The 23,927-nt window shown below is 53.4% G+C and overlaps 1 protein-coding gene across 1 annotated transcript; it reads right to left on the bottom strand.

Annotated features, from left to right (window-relative positions):
- Nucleotides 1–149: 149 nt before the first annotated feature.
- On the bottom strand, nt 150–23,245 carry CSRP1 (cysteine and glycine rich protein 1). The gene is made up of 6 exons (XM_019431331.2): nt 23,112–23,245; nt 11,651–11,763; nt 6,425–6,593; nt 5,120–5,249; nt 1,765–1,858; nt 150–1,430 (listed from the first exon to the last, which is right to left on the bottom strand). Exons 2-6 carry the CDS (start codon nt 11,760–11,762, stop codon nt 1,354–1,356), a joined length of 582 nt encoding a protein of 193 aa, XP_019286876.1. The 5' UTR covers nt 11,763; nt 23,112–23,245; the 3' UTR covers nt 150–1,353.
- Nucleotides 23,246–23,927: the final 682 nt, after the last annotated feature.

The following is a 23,927-nucleotide window of genomic DNA, read 5'->3' as shown; positions in this document are numbered from 1 at the left end:
ATACTAGAAAGTGAGCAGCCCTTGGAAAAACAGGAACAAACCCTACTTATCGCCACCTAACCTCCTAGGAATTTGATCGTTCTATCAAAGTTCCCTCCCAGCCCTGTGGGTAGTGGTCCTCTCACGGACGAAGGATCTGGACACCAGAATTCTGTTCTAAGAGCTTTATTGACCAGATGAGAAGTCAGCTTGAATACAGCTCATGCCTGCAGCCCCTTCCAGGTGACAGCTCCATATAGTGTTGTCCTTTCAGTCACTGGGAGCAGCGAGACCCAGCCCCTCCCCTTCCTCCTGCTGCTCCTGAGTGGGAGGGCCTGGAAGGGATGGGAGTGATGTGGCCGGGGAAGGGTCCCTGGAGAAGGGTGGGATGGAAGGGGCGAGGCCCCGAGTGGGCAGGTGGGGTCCTGAGGACTGGGCACACAGGGAAGGGGTGTCCAGATCAAGACCGAGGCTGTGTGTGCCTCCCTCCACATCCGAGGGTCAAGCAGGAGTGGTAAGAACAGAGCACTGGCCTGGTCTGTGCTGTGACGAGAGGAGCTGCCATCATAGCCTCGGGACCCAGGGGTAGGGGCAGAGCTATTTACCCTCAGGTTGGGGCCACTGATAAATGAAAGTATGTGTTGGGGGTGTTTCATTAGGGCTTCTGTCAAACAAGGAACTAGACTCCTGGGGAGGTCAGACCACATCTTGACTTTGGGGCTCTCAGACCTAAGTTGTTCTCTCATCAGGAAGGGGAGGACACCAGGTCCCCAGAGCCTCAGAGGCAAGAGGCCCAGAGAAGCAAGTGGCTCCTACAGTCCATGACCCTTTCTCTGTGCCTTTCTGCATCCACCTAATAACTCCCGGAGCTGGGACATCCCAGGCCTATTCTAAGGGACACCAAGAAGCCCACCCTCTTACCCACAGAGGAGAATCTGCAGGATCCAATAAACCACAAGCTTCCTCTGCCCCATCATGGTCCTGCTTCCCTCCCCACTGGGCCTACTGCTCCTCTGGGATCTGAGATGTGGGCTCAGGGATCTTGGCAGGTTGATGACAGACACTCAGCCTAACAGGCCAAGAACAGAGGACTGTGGGACGGGGTGTAGGAGGAGGGGTCGGGTCCCACCTACACTGAAACACTGAGGTCTCCTTCTGGTGACGGGTCAGATCCCAGGCAGAGGGAGCCCTTTAGAGGGGTGGGACCTCAGGTAGACTCCAAACCAAAGGGGGCCAGACACCCAAGTTCAGGTCATTAGTGATGTGTGGCAGGGCTAAGAGAGGGAGGAAGAATCCTGAAGGTCGCCGAGGCTGCTGGGAAGGATAGGCGATGAAAAGCACGGGAGTGGGCAGCGTGCGTGGGTGGCGGCAGCCTCACTCAGAGTGGACCAAAGCCCCAGCTCCTTGCCCAAAGCCGAAGCCCTTGGGTCCGAAGTTTTTAGCGTAGCATCCTGTGGAGAGTACGTGAGTGTAAGGCCTGGCTCCTCCTCCTTCAGGCCACACCTCCCAGCCCTCCCACTGGAGCACTGTCTGCTATAAGGGCATCGGACTAGGAGTTAGGAGGCCGGGTTCTGGTCCCATCCTGCCCCGATTGGCCATATGACTCTGGTCAAGTCACTTTTGCCCTCTGGCTTGTCTCCTCCTATGTAAAGTGAAGGGTCATATTAGAAGCTCTGCAATCGACCCCGAGGCCAGGAATTGGTTTAACATTTAGCAAGGGCATAACTACTTAGCCCCCGACCCCCTCAGACCTCTGGACCTCGCATTAGAAGTGCAACCACCCACCTTTGCAGTAAATCTCGCCATCCTTGTCAGCCAGGGTGGTGGACTCGAGGCCTTTGCCGCACTTGGCACACCGGAAGCAGGACTTATGCCAGGACTGGGTAGGGAAGGAAAGAGTTAACGCTGCCACCAGGGGCTAGAGTGTCCCTTACCCCTCCACCCCCAGCCCCATCCCCCTTGACATGAGGACGGGGGCGGAAGGGCTCAAGACCCTTCGGAAGTCTGCTCAGCTGGTACCACTGGGAGGATGTGGCCTGGGGGGCCAGGCAGAGGAGGAAGCAGGCCAGGGACCACGAACTACCTCATGCCATCTTCAAGGAAGTGTTGCAATGGCACCAGCTGCACCACAAAGGGTAGGTGAGGGGGTGGGACCACCACCAAGGTAGCAGCTGTTTCTCCACAGGCAGGGCCAGACAAGCCTTCTCCGGACCTGCCTGTGGGTTAGCAGTGTGGGCATGGGCTCCTGACTCGTCCTGGCATTGCCACTTACTGGTGCACAGTCTCTGTCATCTCCTGCTCTGGGACACCCCCCTGCCTACCTTGCAGGATGGATGGGAGATCTGCGTATATTCACATATGGTGCCTGGCCACAAGACAGGCTATTGGAAGTCCTATCCATCGGAACCAGCCCAGCCTCTGAAGTTCTAGAACTGGGTGCCTTGTGCACCCACAAGCCATCCCCTCGCGGAGAGTGGGCTGGTGGTATCTCCCTTGCTAGGTAGCTCTGGGGACTAGAGGGCTTTAGCAGGGTACCGTGACTGCCACAGGCCTGGCCCAGAGGAGGCCCTGAACCAATCATATCTAGTATTACTCTAGAAGAAGGGGGTCTATGAAGTACGCTGATCTGAGCAGAGAAAGGCCTGAAAAGTGCAGTCTCTCCAGGGGCCGCAGAAAGCCCTCTGTGGTTCTAAGAGGAGCCTGGAGGCCACACAGGGCTAACAAACAGCCTGCCGGGGGAGAAGCCGGCTCAGGTTTGTACACAGTGACGGGAGCCAGCACAGACAGGAAGACTTCTCAGCACCCTGTTCCCATTAGCCACAGCTGAGCAGGCTAAGCCACTGCTGTGTGGACAGTTCTGCAAAACCAGGAAAGCTGGGGGCAGGCAGCACGCAGGCAGGACAAAACAAAGCCTTTTAAGGTCAAAGAGCCTCCCTCAGCACAGCCTGGGCTGGAGAATGAGAAAGGAAAATGGATCCCCTCAGATTTCCTGGCTGCCAGACCTTCCATGCTCCAGGGACAGCAGGGTCCAGAGAGCTGAGATGCGGGGGAGGGGGAGGTGGGCCAGATCTTGGTCTCCTTCCCAGCACCCTGTGTACCTCAGCGGTCACCCAGCCTTTGCCTCCTCCTCTGCAAAGCAGGGGCTGCTACCCCAACTCTCCAGGCTGGAGCAGGGCTGAATTGCATATGGACCACCACCCGCCCCTCATTGCCTAGCCCTCCCTCCAAGTAAGCTTGACCCTTTTTTGCTCATTCATTCAGCACTCCAAATCACTCCTGTTCCTCAATAGTTCTTTCCTGGCCAAGGCCAAAGAGAGGTAGGTGGGAGTTTCTCCCAACCTTTTCTGCTTGAACCCCAAATCCTCTTATCCTATCCCTTACAAGTTACAGCCTTAACTGAGAGACCCTGTCTAGGTAATGCACATACGGATTCTTCGCTAGTTTTCATAATTTTCTAATCTCCTAGTGAGACACTGTGAGCAGGAAAGATGCCAACTTAACAATATGATTAATATCTCCTGTTTTCATATCATTTAATGAGTAGCGAAGATCTTCATTTTGGCCTCACAACAATCCCCAAAAGTAAACAATAACAGTAATAATAGTAATAACCCTAACAGCAATAGCCGCTGTGTACTGAGCATGTCCCAGGTACTGCACTGGGTCCTGAATGTGCATTGTCTCATTTAATGTGTAAAACAACTCTATTTGTCAGGGATCATCACTGGCTTCACCTTACAGATGCGGAGCTGAGGCTCAGAAGAGAGAAATGATTTGCCCAAAGTCGCACACCTAGTAAGCAGCTAAACTAGGTTTCAAACCAGGATGTCTAGGGTCCAAGGTCTTCATCATCATCGTGCTAGGATTCATGATCCCTTCCCATTGTACAGCTGTGGAAGTGGGTTCAAAGAGGTTAGACGGCCCAAAGCAGAGTGGACAGTAGTAAGAGCATGGGCTTTGGAGTTAGATGGACCCAGGCTTGACTCCTAGCCTAGCCACTGCCTCGCTAGGAGGTCTGAGCAAATTACTTAATGCTTCCGACACTCAGCTTCTTCATCTGTAAAATGGGATAATGATACCTATCTCCGACCAGGACTGTCAGGGTTAAAATGACAGCCTGCTAAGGTCTAGATGGAGCCCAAGTGTTAGTTCCCCATCTGTTGGTCCCGGGCACCTTCCTCATGGCTTGAAAGCCAAGACCCAAAGCCAGAAGAGTTGCAGACAGGCTCTTGCCTTGGCCACATCACCCCTCCATCTGGGCTTCCTGTGGAGATCCCGAAGTCCTCTCTGGCCATATATTGAAGATGCCTCTTCTGTGATTCTCTGACCGCTACTCTGTGACTGCCAATTCTCCCGCCTCTTCTCCACTGCAGCCTCTCTGCGAGATGGGATTGTCTCACTTAGGATGCGGGCTCACTACAGTGATTCTTACCATGGCCTGGACTGGGGGTCCACAGAGGAAGGGCATACGTAGTGGTCAGAAATAGTTTGCAAAAGCTTCCCAGGAGGCTCTGATCAGCCCTGAACCTTGAAAGTTTCTCCCCTGGGAGTACACAGATGGGCTTCCTGGAGTCTACAACTTATGACATGGAAGGTATATAGATTTTTGAGTGGTTCTTAATACTTTGGGGATCACAAATCATTTCGAAAATCTGATGAAAGCTATGGATCTTCTTCCCAGAGACAGACATGTTCCTACAAAATTTTGCATATAATTTTAGGGGGCTTGTAGCTCCTTTGAAACCCATCCCTGCACCCTTAGGGGGCTGTGGTCCCCAACTCTAGAGACACAAATTGATCTTTACAACTCCCTATAAATTGCCCCTAAGCATTTAATAATCAATTCCATCCATGGCGGGCCTGTTTTCCTCAGGAGTAAGAATGCTGCCCAAGCCACCCCTCCCAGGAGCCCACAGGTGCCTTCCTCAGTCCTTGCACATGGAGAGGCACAGAGACAAGCCACCCATAGGGACAAAGGGTTCCTCCTTCCCTAGAAGGGAGGGAGTTCAAGCGCAGTACTCAGGCTCCATAGAGCAAAGCCAGGGTCAGCGTTCTAGGACAAAGTTCTAGGACTCACATTTCAAGAAGGTGTCTCACCAGCCCGTCTCCCCGCACCCCATCTCCCCAGAAGCCACCTTACCTTCCCGGCACCGATCACCTTCTCGGCAGCATAGACTGCCTGGGTGCATCGGGGGCAGCGCTCAGAGCCACCAATCTTCTGGGCAAACTTGGATGCATTAGGGTTGGTGGTGGGCCTGTGGCCAGGGGCCCTGTGTGGGGAAGGACATGCGGTGAGATGACTTTCACTGAGGAACATGAGTGCGGCTGGCCCTGTGTGGGCATGACTCTGCCTTCCTCTCGCGCCAGGTAGCTGGCAGCTCTCCCGGCCAGGGCCTCCAAGGTCATCTCCCATTTTACAGATGGACAAACCAAAGCTCAAACCATGCTATTTTCACAGAAGCATTGTACTCCCCTCAGTCACTGAGTTAAAACACCGGCATCATTTAGCACCTCGTTTGCTAAGAATTGCCCTCCTCCGGTCCCCATGCCTGCAGCCCGCCTATTATCAGAGTCTTTCCAGGAGAAATCTGCTGACAAATCACTCCCTCTGGGGCAATGACCTTGGCTAAAATGTGCTAACTCATCTGTCATTTCTGTCCATTCCCCCCAAGGTCAAGATGCTGGCCAGGCTGACTGCCAACAGCCACTGTTTCCGCAGGCCAGAGGTCGGCGGGTGCCAGTGAAACCCTGTAGTCTTTCCAGGGAAGGGAGATAACTTCCCCTGACAGTGGGCGAGAGACGGCGGAGGGAATGAGACTGGCCTGGCAATGGGGCTGCTTCTGAACCCAGGTCTGGCTCAGACACTGGCTGTGCGACCCCCAGCCAAGCCACTGAGCCTGGGCTGGGGTTTCTCTTCAGAGAAAAGGGGAAATTAGACAAAGTAATTCTTGGGGCCCCTCTAAGCTCCAACCCTGATAAAAATATAGGTGGCACTCTCCATACAGGGCGGAGCCTGTCCTGTTTTCTTCCCCCGCTGGACCCTCAGCTCCTCTCATTGGCTCATTGGGGTGTTCTAGTCCTACCCTGGAAATCAGGGGGTCTCTGGGGCACCTGGGGGGCTCAGTCAATTAAGCGTCCGACTTTGGCTCAGGTCATGATCTCACGGTTTGTGAGTTTCAGCCCCACGTCAGGCTCTGTGCTGACAGCTCAGAGCCTGGAGCCTGCTTCGGATCCTGTGTCTCCCTCTCTCTGCCCCTCCCCCGCTCATGCTCTGTCTCTCTCTGTCAAAAATAAACAAACATTAAAAAAATTAAAAAAAAAAAAAAAAAGGAAATCAGGGGCTCTCTGAGCCTTCCGCTGCTTAACCAAAAGTGGTTGACGATGTGTAGGACCCGGGGGCGGGAGGACAGAAGCCAAGGAAAAGTGGTGAGACTCTTGTACTCACTCCTCGTGCTTGATGCCCAGAGACTCCCCCTTGTCGGTGCTCAGCGTGCCTGCGCCCTGCCCGTAGCCATAGCCTTTTGGCCCATACTTCTTGCCATAGCACGACTTGCAGTAGATCTCTTCACCATGCACAGCCACAGTGGTGCTGTCCAGATTCTTCTTGCAGACCACTGAGGAGGGAAGTGACTATGGTGAGCCGGGTCTGGGGTGAGCCGCTTGCTCACTGCAAGCCCCCTGCCATTGAAGCTCTCTGGGCCCTCTGATAACTAATATCCTGATCTTTCAGGAGCAGCCTGGAAATGGAGGTCAGATGGCCAATGAGCTGGGAGGACAGAGGGAGGAGATCTGCGCGGCCTAATTCTAGAAATTTTGGCCCAGCCACCTCTCACAGGAGCCCACGTGTGCCCCCCTCCGTCCTCTCCACCTTCACACCCGCCTGGCGGCAGTGCACCCCAGGTTGCGAGGCAACGGCCTAGGCTGACCCCAAGCCGCAGGAAAGGTGTTGAGGGCCTTCACTCTGCTCTTGACAAAGAGACCATGGGTCCCAACAGGAGAGAAGAAAACAGAAAGGAAGGAAGAAGAAGGGCAGGGTTTTCCTGCTCCCAGCAATGGGACCCTGAAAAAAAAAAAAACAATCTGCATGCTTGGGGGTGCGGGGAGCACAGGCGAAGTGATGCACCCAGAAGAGCAGGTTTCTATTTATTAAGTACCCAGCATGGTGGGCTTTAGAGTGAGATGTGGGTCATGCTAATCACAACAACAAGATCTGGAGTTTCTGATCTCAGAAAACAGTTTGCCACAGCAGAACTGAGGTCAGACTCGGGGAAGAATTCCTAACCCCGGGGGTATGGGAGATTGGAAAGGGATGAGCTTCAGAAAGCCTGTGAGTCTCATATATCTTCCTGTGTATCTCAGAAGAGGCCTGTGCCCATGAAGTGGAGCCTGGGGCCCTGTGCAGTCAGACTGCCCAGAATCAAATCTCAACTCTCTCTCTTTGCAGCTGTATGACCTGTATGTGATGGGCAAGTTATTTTGCCTTGCTAGCCTCCGGGTGTCCATTTGGGTTTTTTTGTTTATTTGTTTCTTTTTTTTCTTAAGTAATCACTACACCCAACGTGGGGCTCGAACTCACAACCCTGAGATCAAGAGCGGTACGCTCTCCTGCCTGAGCCAGCCAGGTGGCCCTCGGTGTCTCCATTTGTAAACGCAGACAATAATATCTACCCCAAAAGGTGGTTGGGAGAACTAAATAAGATCTTGCATGTAGCGTGCTTAGCACAATACCCCATACGCAGGAGGTACGTGATAAATGTTGGGTGCTCTTACTAGTATCATATGTAAAGTTAGTACTGCGGGGACACAAGGGAGGAGGGAGGACAGGCCCAGGCCTCAAAAGATCATGTGCTCCCAACTTCCACCTACTTCTCTCAAGAGACTCGTCCTCACTTTATTTGCTTAGGTCTTATCCTACAATGCTAATTTGGTTCGATGAGGTTCCTTAAGTATGGCGGTCCAGTGTGCCCAGCTGGACCATATCCTCAAACATGTCCTGAAGAGGGAGACCTCTAGCAACCACTGGAGAAGCTACGCCTCTCACCTCCCTGTGAGAAGGCTCTCAGCTCAGCAATTTGCGACTTGCCATCCTCTGGCTTTTAAAGGGTCGGGCCCTCTGCCAGCTCCTCTCTCACCCTGCCCTCCAGGTTGGAGAATTCAGACTAAATAAGGACCCTCCGGTCTTGCCCTTGACATTCCCACCTCATTCCAGTGTTCTGGGCAGCCCATATATGGAACTTCCCACCACCTCCCCTGGGGCTTGGCTCCCAGGAAGGAGGGAGAGAGAACGGCACGCTCCAACATTCCCTTCTAGGGCAGGAAGTCAGGAGTCGGCCTGGAATTGCTTCCCGTAAGACCCAAGTTGAACTGGGAATTCCAAAACCAGAGGGAAGGCAGAAAGCAGAGACGAGGTCAGTTGGGGGAGCAGAGGTCTATTTTGACTCATCTCGCCAGCAGGAGTCACAGGAGCTCAGCCCAGAGGAGACAGCGGGGCCTACAAAGTCGTTAGCCTCCAGGTGGCTCCCTGCAGGGCCAACTGAGCCCTGACTTCCAGAACCCCAGAACCGGAGTCGAGACCACCCTGTGGGTTTCTGCTCTGCTTTGTTCTCCCCAAGACCTTCTGCCCTTCCACCTCCATGCGGGCAATATAGTCTGGTCACCTGGAGGCTCCACCAAAGACTCAAAGGGAATTTTGAATGAAGGCCTAACTAAATTTCTACCAAGTGTTAAGATAAAAAAAGACTTAGTTGTGGTGAGTGATGCACCTGTCGGGAAAATGTCCTTCCAGATGCCACAGGTTCAGTGAGGCCTTTTTGGTGATGCTGTTTTGAAATACGGGCAAGAGGCAAGCCACAGGTGAGAGGTCAGAGCCCCCTCACCCCACCCCAAAACAGAGAAGGATTCTCTCTGGAAGGAAAACCAAGGCCCACAAAGAAGTTTAAGCTCACAGAATTGGCCAGAAGCAGGGCTGGGTCAGAACCAAGCCTGATTTCCATATCTGGCTATTTTCTGCCTGCCCGAGACCCCCTTCAGGTAGGCCAAGCATGTGGGACCAAGCGGGTGAAAACCGACCCGAAATTTCAGCTGCAGGCGAGGCGATGCTGGTGTCAGAGGGCGTGCAGGGTTCCTCTGAGCTTCCCCTGTGCTCTGCGGTTCTGGGAAACAGCCCAGTTCTATCACTCACCACCATGGGGTTAGGTCAGACCAGGTCCACTGTTCCACAGGGCTGGCTGCTCAACCCTGCCCTGCCCGGGAGGGAGTTGGTTACAGCTCAGAGAAGGCCACACACAGCCTCAGGCCGAACCCCAGCTGCAGCGCCCAGCTCTCCCGCCTGCTAACAGGAACTGGCCACCCCTGCTGAGACCACAGGTGTATACTAGACCCTCTCTGTCCCTGCTTTCAGGTCAGAGGCCAAGCCCAGGGTGGAAGCCATTCTCCCCGACTCTTATTACATCATCCTGTCTTCCTCCTGTCTGTCCCAGGCCCTCAGGAAAGGGAACGTAGGTGCCACGCTGAGTAGAAGCCACAGCCAAGGACCCAAATGGTCAGAGGCCCAGCCAGCAAAGGGACTGTGGCCCTTAATGCCCCCCAGGCCCATACTCTGCTAACCTTAGGAAGGAAAGAGCCTTCAGAAGAAACTTAGGAAGGAAGGTGCTTTGATTCTCTGAGGGTTATTCTGAGTTCTTGAATTCAACCTGGACACTTTACACCCACTTCTGTGAAAGAGAGAAGGGACGCTCCTTCCAATCATAAACAAATGTGCAAAATGCTGTTCTGGCACCAGGAATAAGCAAGTTGTGGAGACACCTGATTGCCGGAACCTCTTTGGGCTCAGATACTAAGAACCGTGCAGGCCCTGAGACCCCAGGCAGACGTAAGATCCTTCCCTATGGCTGTTACTTTCACAACACCCCCTCCCAGCCCTGCTCCCCGGCCTGACTTTCCACAACTGTTTCTAGTCCTCAACACCCCCTCACACCCTGCCCCAGGCCTGCTCCCATCGTCCTATGCCACCCCCTAAATTCCTGACTTCCCTCAACCACAACTAACAGCCACTCCTCCACAGGCAGGACTGAGGCCTCTCAGCTGGCCGCTTCTAGTGATTAAGCAACATTTGAGAGCAAAGACAGAAGCCCTATGGACCCCAGCAGCCCAGACCCTCTTTCCTAGCCAATGCTGAGCCCGCTTATTCCTTCTGAAAAAATAAACGGCTTGAAAATTCCTAAGTGCAGGGAACTGCTGATAACGAGATGCGGCTGTCTGCGGCCTCCTCTGCGGGCTAGAGGCCAACTAGGCCCCACCAGGGCTCGTTTACTCCCATTCATCAGACACAGCCCTCCGGCTGCCCCTGTGGCTGGCTGCGCAGGGTGTGGGCCCCTGCTGCCCTGTGCTGGGTGGCTTCCGGCTGAGTCTCCCAGCAGCAGGTAGAGATCTGGTGAACATCCGGTGACCAGGCGGCCCTTGGCCCATCTGGCTCCTACTCTGGACCACAAATCACCTGGGAACAGAGGGGCCACAGACACCCACCCCCAACTGTGCTCCATGCGATGTAGGATGAACGGGACCCCTTTTCTGGATCTCTCAGGTGGGGTGGGACTTCAGCGCCCTGTGAGGCCATCACACCACATTGCCTGCAGTCCCATAGGCACCGCGTGCATGTCCGGGGCAGTGCCTATCATGTATCGATTGCGGTAAGGACTTGGTTTTCCAAGCTTCTATCTTTTCATTCTCGCAACAACCCCGTGAGATAAGTATTATTAGCTCCCCTGTCACCATGAGGCAACTCAACCCAAAGAGAAACTGAGTAACTTGCCCATCACCACCACCCAGATAACCAAAACTGAATTCAGATTAGAACTCTGGCCAACTGGCTGAAGAAACCCAGGGCTTAACTAAGACATTCCATTGCCTCCCACTCTTGTCTGCCCTCAAGGAAAACTCGTGTCGCTGAAAATACCTCTTCCTCTGACCCAGACCCTCTGTTCTGATCACAGTGAACTGAGTCATTTAGAAATGGGGGGGGGGGGGCGCCTCCCTGAGGCACTGCTTCCTGGGTGCTCTGAAAACACCGTCGGGGTCAGGATCCGGACTCATCCAGGCTTGTGATTCGAGCCACTCTTGCTCTGGGTTACTGGGAGAGGATACAAAAAGATCTGCCTGCCTGCCTGATCTGTCTTCCTCTTATCCCAGGCTGTTGGGAGCAAAATGGGAGGTGAGGGAAGTGACCAGGCAGGCTCAGAAGGGGGCGGAAGAAGGGAGAACCCAGTTCTTCTCCCAGACTCGGGTGTCCCCATAAAATTGCAGCCTCTTAACAAGTGATAATTTGGGTAAAACTTTTATGTTTTCCTCTTCAATGATGGCATTGTGGCAGGGAGAGAAAGAGGAGAAAGCAGAGTGGAAAGTTTCCCTAACCAAGTCTGAAAGCTTGGCTCCCAGCCCCCCAGCGGCTGCCACCCCCGCCAGCTCTGGCCAGCCCGTCCCCTTAGAAAGCAGCTTCTGAGCGGAACAAAGAGGCCCTTAAGTGTTTCCCTCCCCAGCTGCGCTCCAGCCAAATGTCAAGCTGTTTACATCCCATGGGGCCAGTTCCCTGGGGTGTTGACAGGCCCAGCCTGTGGGGGCGGGCCCAGACCCAGTCCCCACGACAACGACAGCAGGGCCCGGGGCGCGTACTCACTGCACAGGAAGCAAGATTTATGGAAGCTACTGCCTTCACACTGAACCTCTTCCGCAAAGTAAACCGTCTTCTGGCACACCCCACATTTCTTGCCTCCGCCCCAGTTCGGCATTCTGCAACGGGACACAGAAACGGGAATTAAATTTACGGGGAGATGGAAACACAGATTGCCCATGACAGAAGAGCCACAGGCAGACCGAGGACAGAAAGAGGGGGAGCGGAGCACCTGTGGGGGCCCCCAGCCCTGGCACTTCCTCCTGGCTTCTTGCCCCAGAGCCATCAACAGATGTGCACTGAGCAACCATTGACTTTCAGCCTGTGCCAGGCACTAAACAGCATAAATAAGCAGCAGGGGCACCTGGCTGGCTCAGGGGGTTAAGTGCCCGACTCCCAATTTCGGCACAGGTCGTGATCTCACGGTTCATGGGATCAAGCCCCACATCTGGCTCTGAGCTGACAGAGCGGAGCCTGCTTGGGATTCTCTCTCTGCCTCTCTCTCTCAAAATAAGTAAATAAACATTAAAAAAAAAATAAACAGTATAAACAAGCATAAGAATACCAGCTCTAGGAGGCTGTAGTTGCAATAAATTGAACCCTCTGCTACATGCATCAACAGGGATAAATCTCACAGAGATGCACCCGAGCCAAAGAAGTGGATAAAGTGTAGTTCACAAAACACAAATCATTTGTGTAAGGTTCACAAGCAGACACAATTCATATTGTCGAGAGATGAACACATGGGTGGAGAAGTTATAAAGAAAAACAAGGGAATGATTATCACAAACTCTTATCTTAGATTTGGTGCCTCTAAGACAGGGAAAGGACCACAACCATCTTGGGGGTCTCCAGAGGGGCTGCTAAGGCGCCCCTTAACCTGGGTGGTTGCCATATGGGCACTTTATAATTATTCTTTGAACTATACGTGAAGGCTTTATATGCTCCTTTATGTGTATGATATAGCTCACCAAGAAACCCAGAGAAAATTTTAAGTAGGAGGCAGCACACAGAGCATAGTTCTCAAGCCCATTAGGGGTGCGGGGGGCAGGGGACTTCTGCGAAATCAGATTGACAAGCACCACACCAGACCCCAAATGAAGTACAGGAATCTGGGTTTTTAATAAGCACCTCTGGTAAGTCCAAAGCAGGCAGCTCAAGACCAGCTCTGAGATGCTCTACGTATTGGTTCTGACTTGAGGTCCTGATGCCAGATGGGGTGGGTCCAATTCTGAACCCACCACTCACTGGCTATGTGTAGTTGGTCTTTCTCCCCCCGCCATCACCCCCCCCCACTTTTTTTTTAAAGTAGGTTTCATGCCCAGCACAGAGCCCAGCTGGGGGGCCTGAACTCATGACCCTGAGATCAAGACCTGAGCTGAGATCAAGAGTTGGACGCTTTACCGACTGAGCCATCCAGGGGCCCTGTCTTTGGGTATTTGGTCTTTCTAAACTTTGATTTCTGTGTGTAAAATGAGGAGAAAAACAAAAGCTATTTCATAGATTATTTCTGGGGATCAAATGAGGTAGGGCATGTCACAGGCATGACACAGGGGCTGGCCTAGAGTTGGCATTCACTAATTATTATTAACTCAGAAGCCCAAGACTGCAGGACAGGCCTGCTGCCAGTGGGTACCTGATGCCCCAGAAAGCAGCACAGAAGGTAAATGCCATAGAAGTTTGGAGAGCCTGGATCCCCTTCGGCTGATGGGATCAGCTTCTCTCCTTCCATTTCACTCCCTCACTCAACAGACATATGACCGAAGGACGCAGATGACCCTTTGGCTTTCCTTTAAAAATTTGTAAATGTTTATTTATTTTTGAGAGAGAGACAGAGTAAGAACGGAGGAAGGGCAGAGAGAGGGAGACAGAATCCAAAGCAGGCTCTAGGCTCTGTCTGAGCTGTCCGCACAGAGCACTACATGGGGCTTGAACTCATGGACTACGAGATCATGACCTGAGCTGAAGCCAGACGCTTAACCGACTGAGTCACCCAGGCACGCCGACCCCTTTCCCTTTCTTGACAGAAGTTCATGGAGGGCGGGTTCCCGTGCAAGGCACGGGCGACTGTGGGTAGAAGATGGGCGACGAGGTAGCCCAGGATGGGGTGCGTATAGGATGATGCAGGGTGCTAGGAAATGAAGGGGGGACGGGGCCAGAGGGGGCTGTTGACTCAGGACGCAAAGGCGCCTAAGGAGAAAACTCACCAGGAGCCTATCAGGAAATGCTGAAAACAGGGATGAGTTATCCAGAGCCCCGGGAGCAGGACTTGTGCCGACAGCAAGAATCAATGTCAAGGACAGAGGAAGACATGGTTTCCACTGCTGGAGAGCTTCCCACCTGACTGTGGACATAGGCCTCAGCTCAACAAGAAGGTCTAGGTCGTGCTCACAACGGAGTCCCACACCCTACACAGCACCTGGCATACAGGTGTTCAATAAGTAGCAGAGGAATGAACGAAGGATGCCCTAGGGCCAAGTTCTCTTGGGGCATTTCTGCAGAGCCTGGGACCCAGTAGAGGTACTCAGTAAAAGTGTGCAGGCTGATAAGCAGGGCTTAAGGTGGGCAAAGGGGTGTTGGTGGTGCTGGCTCATCACTGTCACTGGGGCTCAAATATCACAATGAGCACGGGGATTTTCAGCAAGGTTTTGTCCCAGCGGAGGAGACAGACACATTTTCATTCCCCTCTGTTTTGTCCCCCCACATCCTAAAATCTGGAGTTTCCTCTGGTCCCAACCTGGCCCCCGTCTCTCCCCAATCTCCTATGGCCCCACCGCACTTGCTGTCCTTTCATGCCAAGGACGTCCATACATCTCTGGCCTCGGCCTCTCCTCTGAGCCCAGTCTCGTCCATCTGACTGAGTTCAGGTGATTATCTCTGCCTGGATGGTCCACAAGTACCCTAGTTTCAACGTGCATGACCTGAACCCATTGCCTTTTCTCACACTTGTTCTTTTTCTCGACTTTTCCATTTTTTGCACGTGCTGCCACAACCATTCTCTCCATCACAGAGGAATTATCCCACACCCGAGAATATCGGTGGGTTCTTCCCCCTCCCTTAGCTGCACCCCACTCTATGCTCCCCTTTGGCCACTCACCCCCAAACCTGTGCTGACCCTATAGGCTCTCTCCTCTCCAGCCCTCTTCCCAGCACCCTAACCCAGCCTACTCACCTCTCCCTCACGCAGCCCATCCCCTTTGAAGAAGACACCATGCTATATTCACCTGTTTCTTGGCAACTATCCCAATTTTCAGCCATGGCACATGGCCTGGATCTAACCTAAGCAGCCAAGGCTATTGGCTTAAAGGTGGGCCAGCTATACATTTCAAGCCAATAAGATGGGAGAAGGCAGTTCTGGGGGCTCTGGAGGAAAAAGCATCCCGATCTTCGGAGAAAACTTCCTGGAAGCAAGTCCCTCTTCCCCCCAGTGAGGACAGGGAGCAAGGGGCTCTGAGGTGGTTGTCCCAAGGGGGACAAACAGTCTCAGAATGAAGCTGACAGCAGGGAAGACAGAGCTGAGAGACGAAAGAAAAAGAAACCGAGTCTGTAATGACATCATTAAGCCACCAAATTCAGCCAAACCTAAAGTTCAATCTATCTCTGAATTTTCCAGTTAAACAAACCAACAAATTCCCTCTGTTGTTTAAGTTACTTTACAAGTGAACGCAGCCCCAGGGAGACAGCAATTATGGCCTTGCTGCTTCTGGAATCTCTTTCCTATTCCATTCCCAAGCAGCTGCCAGATCATTTTTGTGGAGGCTCCCCCTGCTCAAAAGCCGTCAGTGACTCCCCGCTGCCTGAGAATAATCACTCCCCTCACACTGAGGTTCTCCCCTGCATGGTCTCCACTTCCTTTTCCAGCTGTCTCCTGTTACCATACCTCCCAAATGATCAGGGTTGGCGAAACAATCACTGGGTTCTGCCCCCACAATGCCCAGCGCCGGACCTGGCCTGTGGGAAGTGTTCCGTCAATGCCTGTGCACAGAGTGGCCCAACCACAGCCATCCCGTTCTCCTGCGAGGGCTGCTTCAAGCACCTGTAGTGACATGCGAGGGGAGCTCTGCTTGGGAAGCTTCTGGGGAAAAAACGTGCCTGTTCGTACGACGCCACACAGGTTCTCTTCTGCCTCTGACTAAGGGACTAGATGTCACCCCCAGAGAACTCCTGCAGCCAGGGCACCCCAAATGACAGCCTGCCATTGACGGCATGCTTACTATGCACCAGGTTACATAAATCATCTCATTCTTCCCCACCTGGAGATGGGGTATACGTGCCTACCTTATAGATACGGAAAGCAAGGCTCAGAGAAATTAGGCACTTGCTAGCAGTAACTCATCTGGAAGAGACAGGACAGGGATTCTAATGCGGGTTTAGCTACTTCTGAGTCTTCTGCCTCCCCAGCTGTCACGCTGATGCCCCATCGTATTTCAGTGTGCCTGCTCACAGTAGGCATACAGTACCCCAACGCGTGGCTCTCTCCTCCCTTTCCAACCTCCTGAACCAGCAAGGGATACGCTCCATGCCCCTAGGAATACCCCCGAAGGAGGAAAGTTCCCCTAACCATGTGGTTGAGAGCCGGTTCCAAACAGTGTTTTGTTTCCAGATACAAAGCCCTTCTCCCTCTGGGGGAGACCCACAGCTCCATACAGGCCTCTCCTTGTTCTCCAGCAGGGCCCCAGGGAAACAGGAACATGGGCGGAGAATGGGTGAAACCCAAGGCCCTGCCAATGAGGAAAATCTGCCCGGGATGCCTGCGCCATTCCTTTGAGCCTGGCCATTTGGCTGGGGGCTCTCCTCTCAGGAGCCCAGTGAAGGGACAAGGGCTCTGGAACCTCAGGATGAAAAACAATGATGGTTCACTAACTGGAAGGGTCCCAGACCACCCCTGTGGATGGGCTCCCCATCCCCTCTGTCCACATGAGGACCCCTCCAGGGGACTTGCCGTGGGGAAGTCTCAGCTGGAGGGAGCCCTGGCCGCCTCCCTCCCTACAAGAGGCAGGGAGCACTCTTCACTCCACCCCCGCCCTCCTGCTCGGGCCCCTTCTTTCCAACAGCCAAATTCCAGCTATCTATCAGGAGGCCGAGTGGCCTTAAAAGGAAACCTGTTTCTCAGAGTTTCTGGGGTGCTTAGGAGGACACCTAGCTGCTTCTCAATTGCCTTCCTCGTTCTGGCTGTCAAGAGGCACTATGGGAGACTCTGAGGAGGCAAGTTCACCAGGTCAGAGTTCAGGTGGGAGAGTTCAGTAGTTAGAAAAGTGGGTCTGCACTCCATCCCTTCGTAGCTGAAGGATCTTGAGCAACTTACTTTCCTCTCCGAGCTGCAACTTGCTAGTCTCTAACTTGAACCATACATGGGCTCCCTAAAATCGCTGCTCGGAGGAGTGATGAAAATATATGGAAGTGATGGCAGGGGGCCAGGCATACCATTAAGTCCTCGGTCCTCTGATCACCACTGACAGGACCGGCCCAGGCAAGCTTGACACCAGCTGTGGGGCCAGATGTCTGCCGTCCTTCCAAGCTAGTCCACATCTGGAGGGAGCAAGGCTTGAGCAAGAACATGCCAAATGGGGGCCACGGATTCCTGGCTGATCTGTCAGCCCAGCAAAGGAGACAAGTGACTTGCCCTTCTTTGGGATCTAGTTCCCCCTGGCTGCCTGAGATGCAAGCAGAGACTTGTGTCTTTATATCAAGCTCTTTTGTATATTGTTCTGGGTGTTCAAGAATCATTGCTATCTTCTGTAATCCCATTATCCCCCTGGCGAGTTTGCAGCGGGTGCCCTCCGAGACTTACATTCCCACTGGCAATTGCAGTCTGTGTTCTGGTTTGCCCTTTTTCACTACGTTGATCATCTCAACAGAGAACAGGCCTTGAATTTTCTGCTGAATGGCTAGAAATATCTGGTCAGCTCTTTACCTGAAATGTCAGGATCCTTAGGGCCGGCTAGAAGCTAGAAGCCAAGGGTTGGCCTCTTCTGATAAGCAGCTAACTGTCCACACCTTTCTATCTAGTTGTCCCATTAAGAGCTGTATCCAGATCCTCAATCTTGAGAGGAGGGATTCAAGATGGCGACTCGCATAGCAAGAGAGAAAGAAGCAGACGTAAGGCACAGACGCTCATGTTCACACACGTCATGAAAGTTGGGATGAGGTGATGGGTTCAGCGTGGTCATGTGTGAAGTCCAAGGAACCATCTCAGAGATGGATAATCCTCAGCCACCGGCCACAAGTGTCTGAAGGAAAGCCTCCTCTCGTCAAACCGTGATTTGACAAACCATCCCATGTCTTTATTCGTCCAGTGGAAAATTCCCATCTCTCCCATTCCAAAAATCTCTTTTTCCCTAGGGTCAAAGAGCGACTTTTGGCCACAGAGCTCAGGTCCCCACCCACTGGGTCTGGTAGAGACCCGTCAGGTGTTCGTCTAATTAGAAATGCACTGCTCGTTGGGGCGCCTGGGTAGCTCAGATGGTTAAGCAGCCGACTTCGGCTCAGGTCATGATCTCATGGTCCGTGAGTTCGAGCCCCGCATCGGGCTCTGTGCTGACAGCTCAGAGCCTGGAGCCTGTTTCAGATTCTGTGTCTCCCTCTCTCTCTGACCCTCCCCCGTTCATGCTCTGTCTCTCTCTGTCTCAAAAATAAATAAACGTTAAAAAAATTAAAAAAAAAAAAAAAAAAAAAAAAAAAAAGAAATGCACTGCTCGTATTACCTGAGCTTTGTGGTACTTGGCCAGGTACACGGGAGAGCTGTCACCCTTTCCAGTCCTGTAGCTCAGCCTCTTCTTCCATGCCCCGTCAGGAGAGCAGCCAAGGAGAAAGAGGGAAGGAGGCAGGGCCATGTTGATCAGGGTTCAGAACCCACATCTTAAGAGCTGGCACCCGAAAGCCCAGGAAATAGACTTCCCCCGACAATAATGGTCACTGGGAGGGGGAGGAATGGCTGATTAAAAAAAAAAAAAAAGCCGCAAACTTGGGCGCCTGGGTGGCTCAGTCGGTGAAGCGTCCGGCTCTTGATTTCAGCTCAGGTCAGGATCTCGCGGTCAGTGAGTTCAGGCCCCACATCGGGCTCTGTGCGGAGCTTGCTTGGGATTCTCTCTCTCTCTCTCTCTCTCTCTCTCTCTCTCTGCCCCTACCCTACTTGCTCCCTCTCTCAAAATAAATAAACTTAAAAATTAAAAACAAATAATTTAAAGAACCCGCAAACTTGCCCCCAGCTTCACACCGCCCGCTACACGATGTCTTCACAGACCTGCACATGGCCCACCGCTCTGCACGTGGCAGGATCTTTGAGCTCTGGTGACTCCTGGCTCCGTGGAACCCTGGGACTTGACCGTCATTCCAGCTCAGCTCTCTCCCTGTGCTAGGAGCGTTCCCTTCCCATGGCCCTTGTGTCCATGGCCCTTGTGTGACTGAGCTGACAAGTACACTGTTATGTCTCTTCCTGCTTGTCTCTTAATGCCTCTTAGAGTAGATCTCCTTCCCCTGCGGAGCTTAGAAACCTGAAGGTCAACAAAAGAAGGAGGGGGAGGTCTATGATTTTTTTTTTTAATATTTCAAAACTACTACAAGAAATCTTATATTATAATAAGGTCTCACAGACTAGTCAACGGATCAAGTTTCTCTGGTTCTTTTCTGGAATGATGTCAATGCAGAGTGGTAACAACTGGTCGTCCCACGCTGAAAGGTCTGACTGATTTTTCTTGGATTGAATTTTAAAAAGCAAAGACAAATTAGCACTTGGACCTTATAAAAACAGGTTGTCTGCAGCTGACTTCGCAGGAGGCTCCATCCCCCCCATACTCCCCTCTGGGCCCTGCATAAAGAGCACCAGGCACACTGGAGAGGAGGGAGGAGGGTCCTGTTGCCTGGTTGGGGCCGAGCCTGTGCTCCAGCTGCAAACCTTCTATTTCTTCCTCCTTTGTTACTGTTGAGGAGTCAGACGCTGCCTTTCTGGCCCTGGGGAAGCACTGGAAATACCAGTGTCTGGAAATGCTAGCCGCCTCAGTATTTACACACTTTACCATACATGGGAATTACTCAATGCCCACGTCAGACGAATTCCTGGGGAGCTGCGTAGTACAGCCACGTCATTTCCATAGAAATTCCTGACAACTGGAAACCACAGGCAAAGCCTCTGGTACCCAGCAACCCCCCCCCCCCCCCCGCTCTCCCTACCCACAGCTAGTTACTCTGTGTGTGTGTATGTGTGTGTGCCTTTTTCTCAAGCAGCCTCTTTTCCAGGCTTCCTTTCTTTCCTGGAAACCTGGCCTGGAAATTCAAACACACATCAGACCTGGTAAAAGCATACCCACTAGATCTGACACCTAACATCCAGGGGCGCCCTCTCCTCCCTGGCCGTGCAACAGAAACCTAGAGGTCATGAGTTCTAACCCTGCCTCCATTCACGTTCATAATGGCAAAGCCATATCTTCCTTAAGTACTTTATAAGCCACAGCAAAGCACTTTGTATAAAGCGCGTGTGTTTCACAAATGGCAGATATCGATTGCCCTAGTAAACTGATTTAGAAATTGGGAATGTAACGGGAGCAAAGAGGAATAATAAAGTGACTGAGCATGGAAAGAGTTGGCCTATCTTTGAATGGTAACTCCATAACTGACCAGCTGTAGTACTGGGCAAGTTACTTATCAATCCTGAGCCTCAGTTTCTTCATCTCTAAAATGGGGAGCATCGGACTGTTCATAGATTGTTGAAGATAATACACAGGAAGGATTTAGGCCAGTCTCTGGTGCACGGTAAGTGCAGATATCTGCTTACTATTACCTTAAAGGAAGGTCAACGCTAATACTTCTTGTTCAATTTTATGACTCAATTTTAGATATTTAGCAAGATGCCCAAGTAATGGCAGATGGTTGACTTGGAGGAAAGGTCCTTTTGTTCTCCCTGGCAATTCTTTGTTTAGAAGTTCTTACTACACCTCAAAATGTAAAATGCAGGGGGCACTTGGGTGGCTCAGTGGGTTAAGGGTCTGACTCTCGATTTCAGCTCAGGTGATGATCTCACAGTTTGTGAGCTCGAGGCTCATGTTGGGCTCTGTGCTGTCAGCGCAGAGCCTGCTTGAGATTCTCTCTCCCTCTTTCTGCCCCTCCCCTGCCTCTCTCGAAAATAAATAAATATGTAAAAATGTATAATGCAGGACTCTTCAGTCCTCAAGCAAACCTACTTTTCACAATAAGCTGGGCTTACAAAACTATTTAAAACCTTGGCAGCCTATCAACCCAGCCTTCCCAGGGGCGCTTGGGAGGCTCTGTCGGTTAAGCATCCGACTTCGGCTCAGGTCACAAATTCATGGTTTGTGAGTTCCAGCCCCGCGTCAGGCTCTGTGCTGACAGCTCAGAGCCTGGAGCCTACTTTGGATTCTGTGTCTCCCTCTCTCTCTGCCCTCTCCTGCTCATGCTCTCTCTCTCTCTCTCTTTCTCTCTCAAAAATAAACATTAAAAAAATTGTTGTTGTTGTTTTTTTAAAAAGCCTTCTCAATTTGTTTTCACCACCAGGAGAGCCACAGGAAAATAAAAACTATCTTTTTTCCCCTCGCCTGGTCCTCAGTAATGCTCACAGGGAAAAACTGGCTGCTAACTGTTTGTCCAGTAGGGCAACTAATAGCCTGTATCTACCCCGTTTGTTCACCAAATGTTTGCTGACCACCAACCGAGTATCCACACCACACTCCCAGGCTACCACTCTACTCCAGTGAGGACGCTAGGGTCCAGATGCAGATGTTTACAACTGAGAAAGGAAACCCCCGGGGCCAGGGCAGACCAGAGGCAAATCTTGTGGCACCCCCATTTCCCACACCTTATTAGCTGGAGGGCCTGCTCTTCAGCTTCTCTCCTGCATCCCGTCCCCCCAGACCCTTTGGCCTGGGCAGTGTCCCCCTCCCCCTTGTGTAGCCCACACCACACCCTCAGCGGGATAAACTTCCTGCCCGGTCTGACTGTCCCCACCCCGGATATCCTCCCCGAGGCAAAGGGTCATTCCCTGGGAAGCTGTGAGCAGTGCAAGGCTGCATTCAGCTGGGATGGGATAGAAGCTGCCTGAAAGCAGCTGAGGACTGAGGACAGTCTCTCTTTGAAGAGGAGACCCTGGGCTCCTGAGTCAGAGCCCGGCTGGAGAGTCAGGAGGCACCTGTTGAGCGAAAGCTAGGGGACCCTTGTCCCCGAACCCCAGGAGAAATCCCCAACCTGCCCTCTGAGATGACAGACACGGCCAGCACTTCCAGCCTCCTTAACTTCTGGGAAGGAAAGGGGAAGACAAGACAGAAGACAGTAATGGAGCCTCACCGTGTTCCAGGTCTGCGCAATACCTCCCAAAGTACCCTTCCCAAAAGAAACTAGGCATTGAGAAGTTAAGTCACTTGTCCAAGGTCACCAGTATATTGAGTGGCAGATCTATCTGTCAAGGCTGAGCCAGTCTGCCTTCCAAGCAATCTCTCACGGAGATTCCAGGCTGCCTCTTATGACTCACTTTCTACCCAGAGCCCAGTGGGTCTTCTTAGTGTCACTGCCACTGGATCCCAATGCTGAGCCCTGTCAGGGAGGGAAGGGCCTGCCCATTCATTCACCCCCCCCCCCCACCAACGGGAGCAGCGGGGTGGATGGCTGGACCCCAGGCCTCTAGGGAGGGGCCAAGCCCAAGCTACTCCTCCCAGCCTAGACCCAGGTCCTGGTTAGCTTACCACAGCACAGGGATCAAGAGCATGCAGGATATCTACCCCCACCCCACCCCGCCTGTGAGTGTGGACACAACACCTGCTTCAGAGGTTACTTGTGGGGTAACATCTTGCAACTTGCTTTAAATATGCCCAACACCAGCTCCTTTCTTGCTCCCCAGCCTTCAAGGACTGAGGCCACAAAACACTGACGGTGGGCATAATCGTCCCCACCTGGCACCAAGACTTGGGGTGGGGGCAGGCGAAATGTTGCCGTTTCCATCTGGTTCCTTAAGAAGAGTGAAAACTCGCACCTGCGCTCAGGGCACAGATGCCCCAGGCTGGGCCCTGAAGCCAGATGGTTCCTCCACCCCACCCCCGGCACGTTCTCCTCCCAGAGCGGGAGGGTGAGGGAAGGGGTGGCACGGATGCCCTCATCCCCCTGCGGTACAATGAGCGTCAGTGGCGCGCAGAATCGCTGATTGTTCTGCTGCCAGACCTGCGGGCGGTGGGGGAGCCCGGCCACCCCGGGTCAGGCGCACGCAGGAGCCATTTGTGCCAGGAAGCCCCGAGCCGGGAGGCACCCAGCGCCTCCTGGAAAGGGAAGCGCCGCTCCGGCTAAGTGTGGCCGCTTCTCCCACTCCGCGGCCCGCGACGACCCCCCCCCCCCGGCCGCCCCACTTTGCTTTCCAGCAAAGTGGGGCCGCGGCGGCCGGGAGGTCGGGCCGGCGCCGCGCGGGTGCAGCGCGGGGCCGGGAGCGCGCGGAGGGACCGGGCGGGGCCGCGCGGCCGCGGGGCGCACTCACCTGGCAGCTGGCTGCGCGGCGCGCGGGTGGGAACGTTCTCGGAAGTGGCGGCTGGGTGCGCCCGGCCCGCGCCCCGTTTTGTTCCGCTCGGGGGAAGGCGTGTCCCGGGCCACGCCAACCAGTGGGCTTTGCACACTGCACCACAGCAGGGCTGATGTCATGGCGCGAAGCCCCGCGGAGCTGCCCTCCCGCCGCCCCCACCCCGCCCGAGCCCCAGACCCGGGGCGGCCGGACGCCGCAGGCGGAGACGCCAGTTCTGCCTCTGCGGACCCACTGTGCGCCTCTCCGGGGCTGCTGCTGCTACTACTACTGAGAGCACGTGCCCGGACCTGTCGGAGGGGTTTTCCTGTCGGCCAGATGAGAGGTTGCAGATGTGAGCCGAGAGATCAGACTCCCGGTAAACTTGTGCCCCGAGTAAATGGAGGAGAGGCAGGGGGAGTCTTATATTCGCATGTTCCGGTGGCAAGGGGTAAGGGACACATTGGGGCGCCAGAGTAAGACAGGCCTGAGCTCTGATCTTGCCCCTTCCACTTACTAGCTGAGCCCCTGGTCTAGACACCTACCCCTTCTGGGTCTCAGGCTCTGCATCTGTTAAAGGAGTATAATCCACAGGGATGTTGTGGGGGTTAAAATGAGATCCTATAGGACCCGTAAGCCCTCAGCAGTGGCCACCATATGACAGATATTCAACTGTTAACTCCTTCGTCCAAGGGCTCTTGTCCCTTCAGCTTTCTCCCACCTTCCCGGCTCCCCAAAGGAGAACACCCCACCCCACCCCCAAAAGCAGCAGTTCTGAAAAGTGGGTGCCTCCTCTGG

Source organism: Panthera pardus, unplaced genomic scaffold (assembly GCF_024362965.1).
Source record: "Panthera pardus isolate Hobbes unplaced genomic scaffold, ASM2436296v1 HiC_scaffold_21, whole genome shotgun sequence".
NCBI lineage: Eukaryota > Metazoa > Chordata > Mammalia > Carnivora > Felidae > Panthera > Panthera pardus.
The sequence above is the reverse complement of the archived record's forward strand: the minus strand, read 5'-3'. Positions and strand labels throughout refer to the sequence as shown.

Coding starts and splice junctions, on each gene's coding strand:
- CSRP1 (XM_019431331.2), bottom strand. CDS start 11,762: ATGCCGAACTGGGGCGGAGGCAAGAAATGTGGGGTGTGCCAGAAGACG. Junction 5,250..6,424: donor CTGGGCATCAAGCACGAGGA/GTGAGTACAAGA, acceptor TTCCCCACACAG/GGCCCCTGGCCACAGGCCCA. Junction 1,431..1,764: donor TGGCGAGATTTACTGCAAAG/GTGGGTGGTTGC, acceptor TACTCTCCACAG/GATGCTACGCTAAAAACTTC.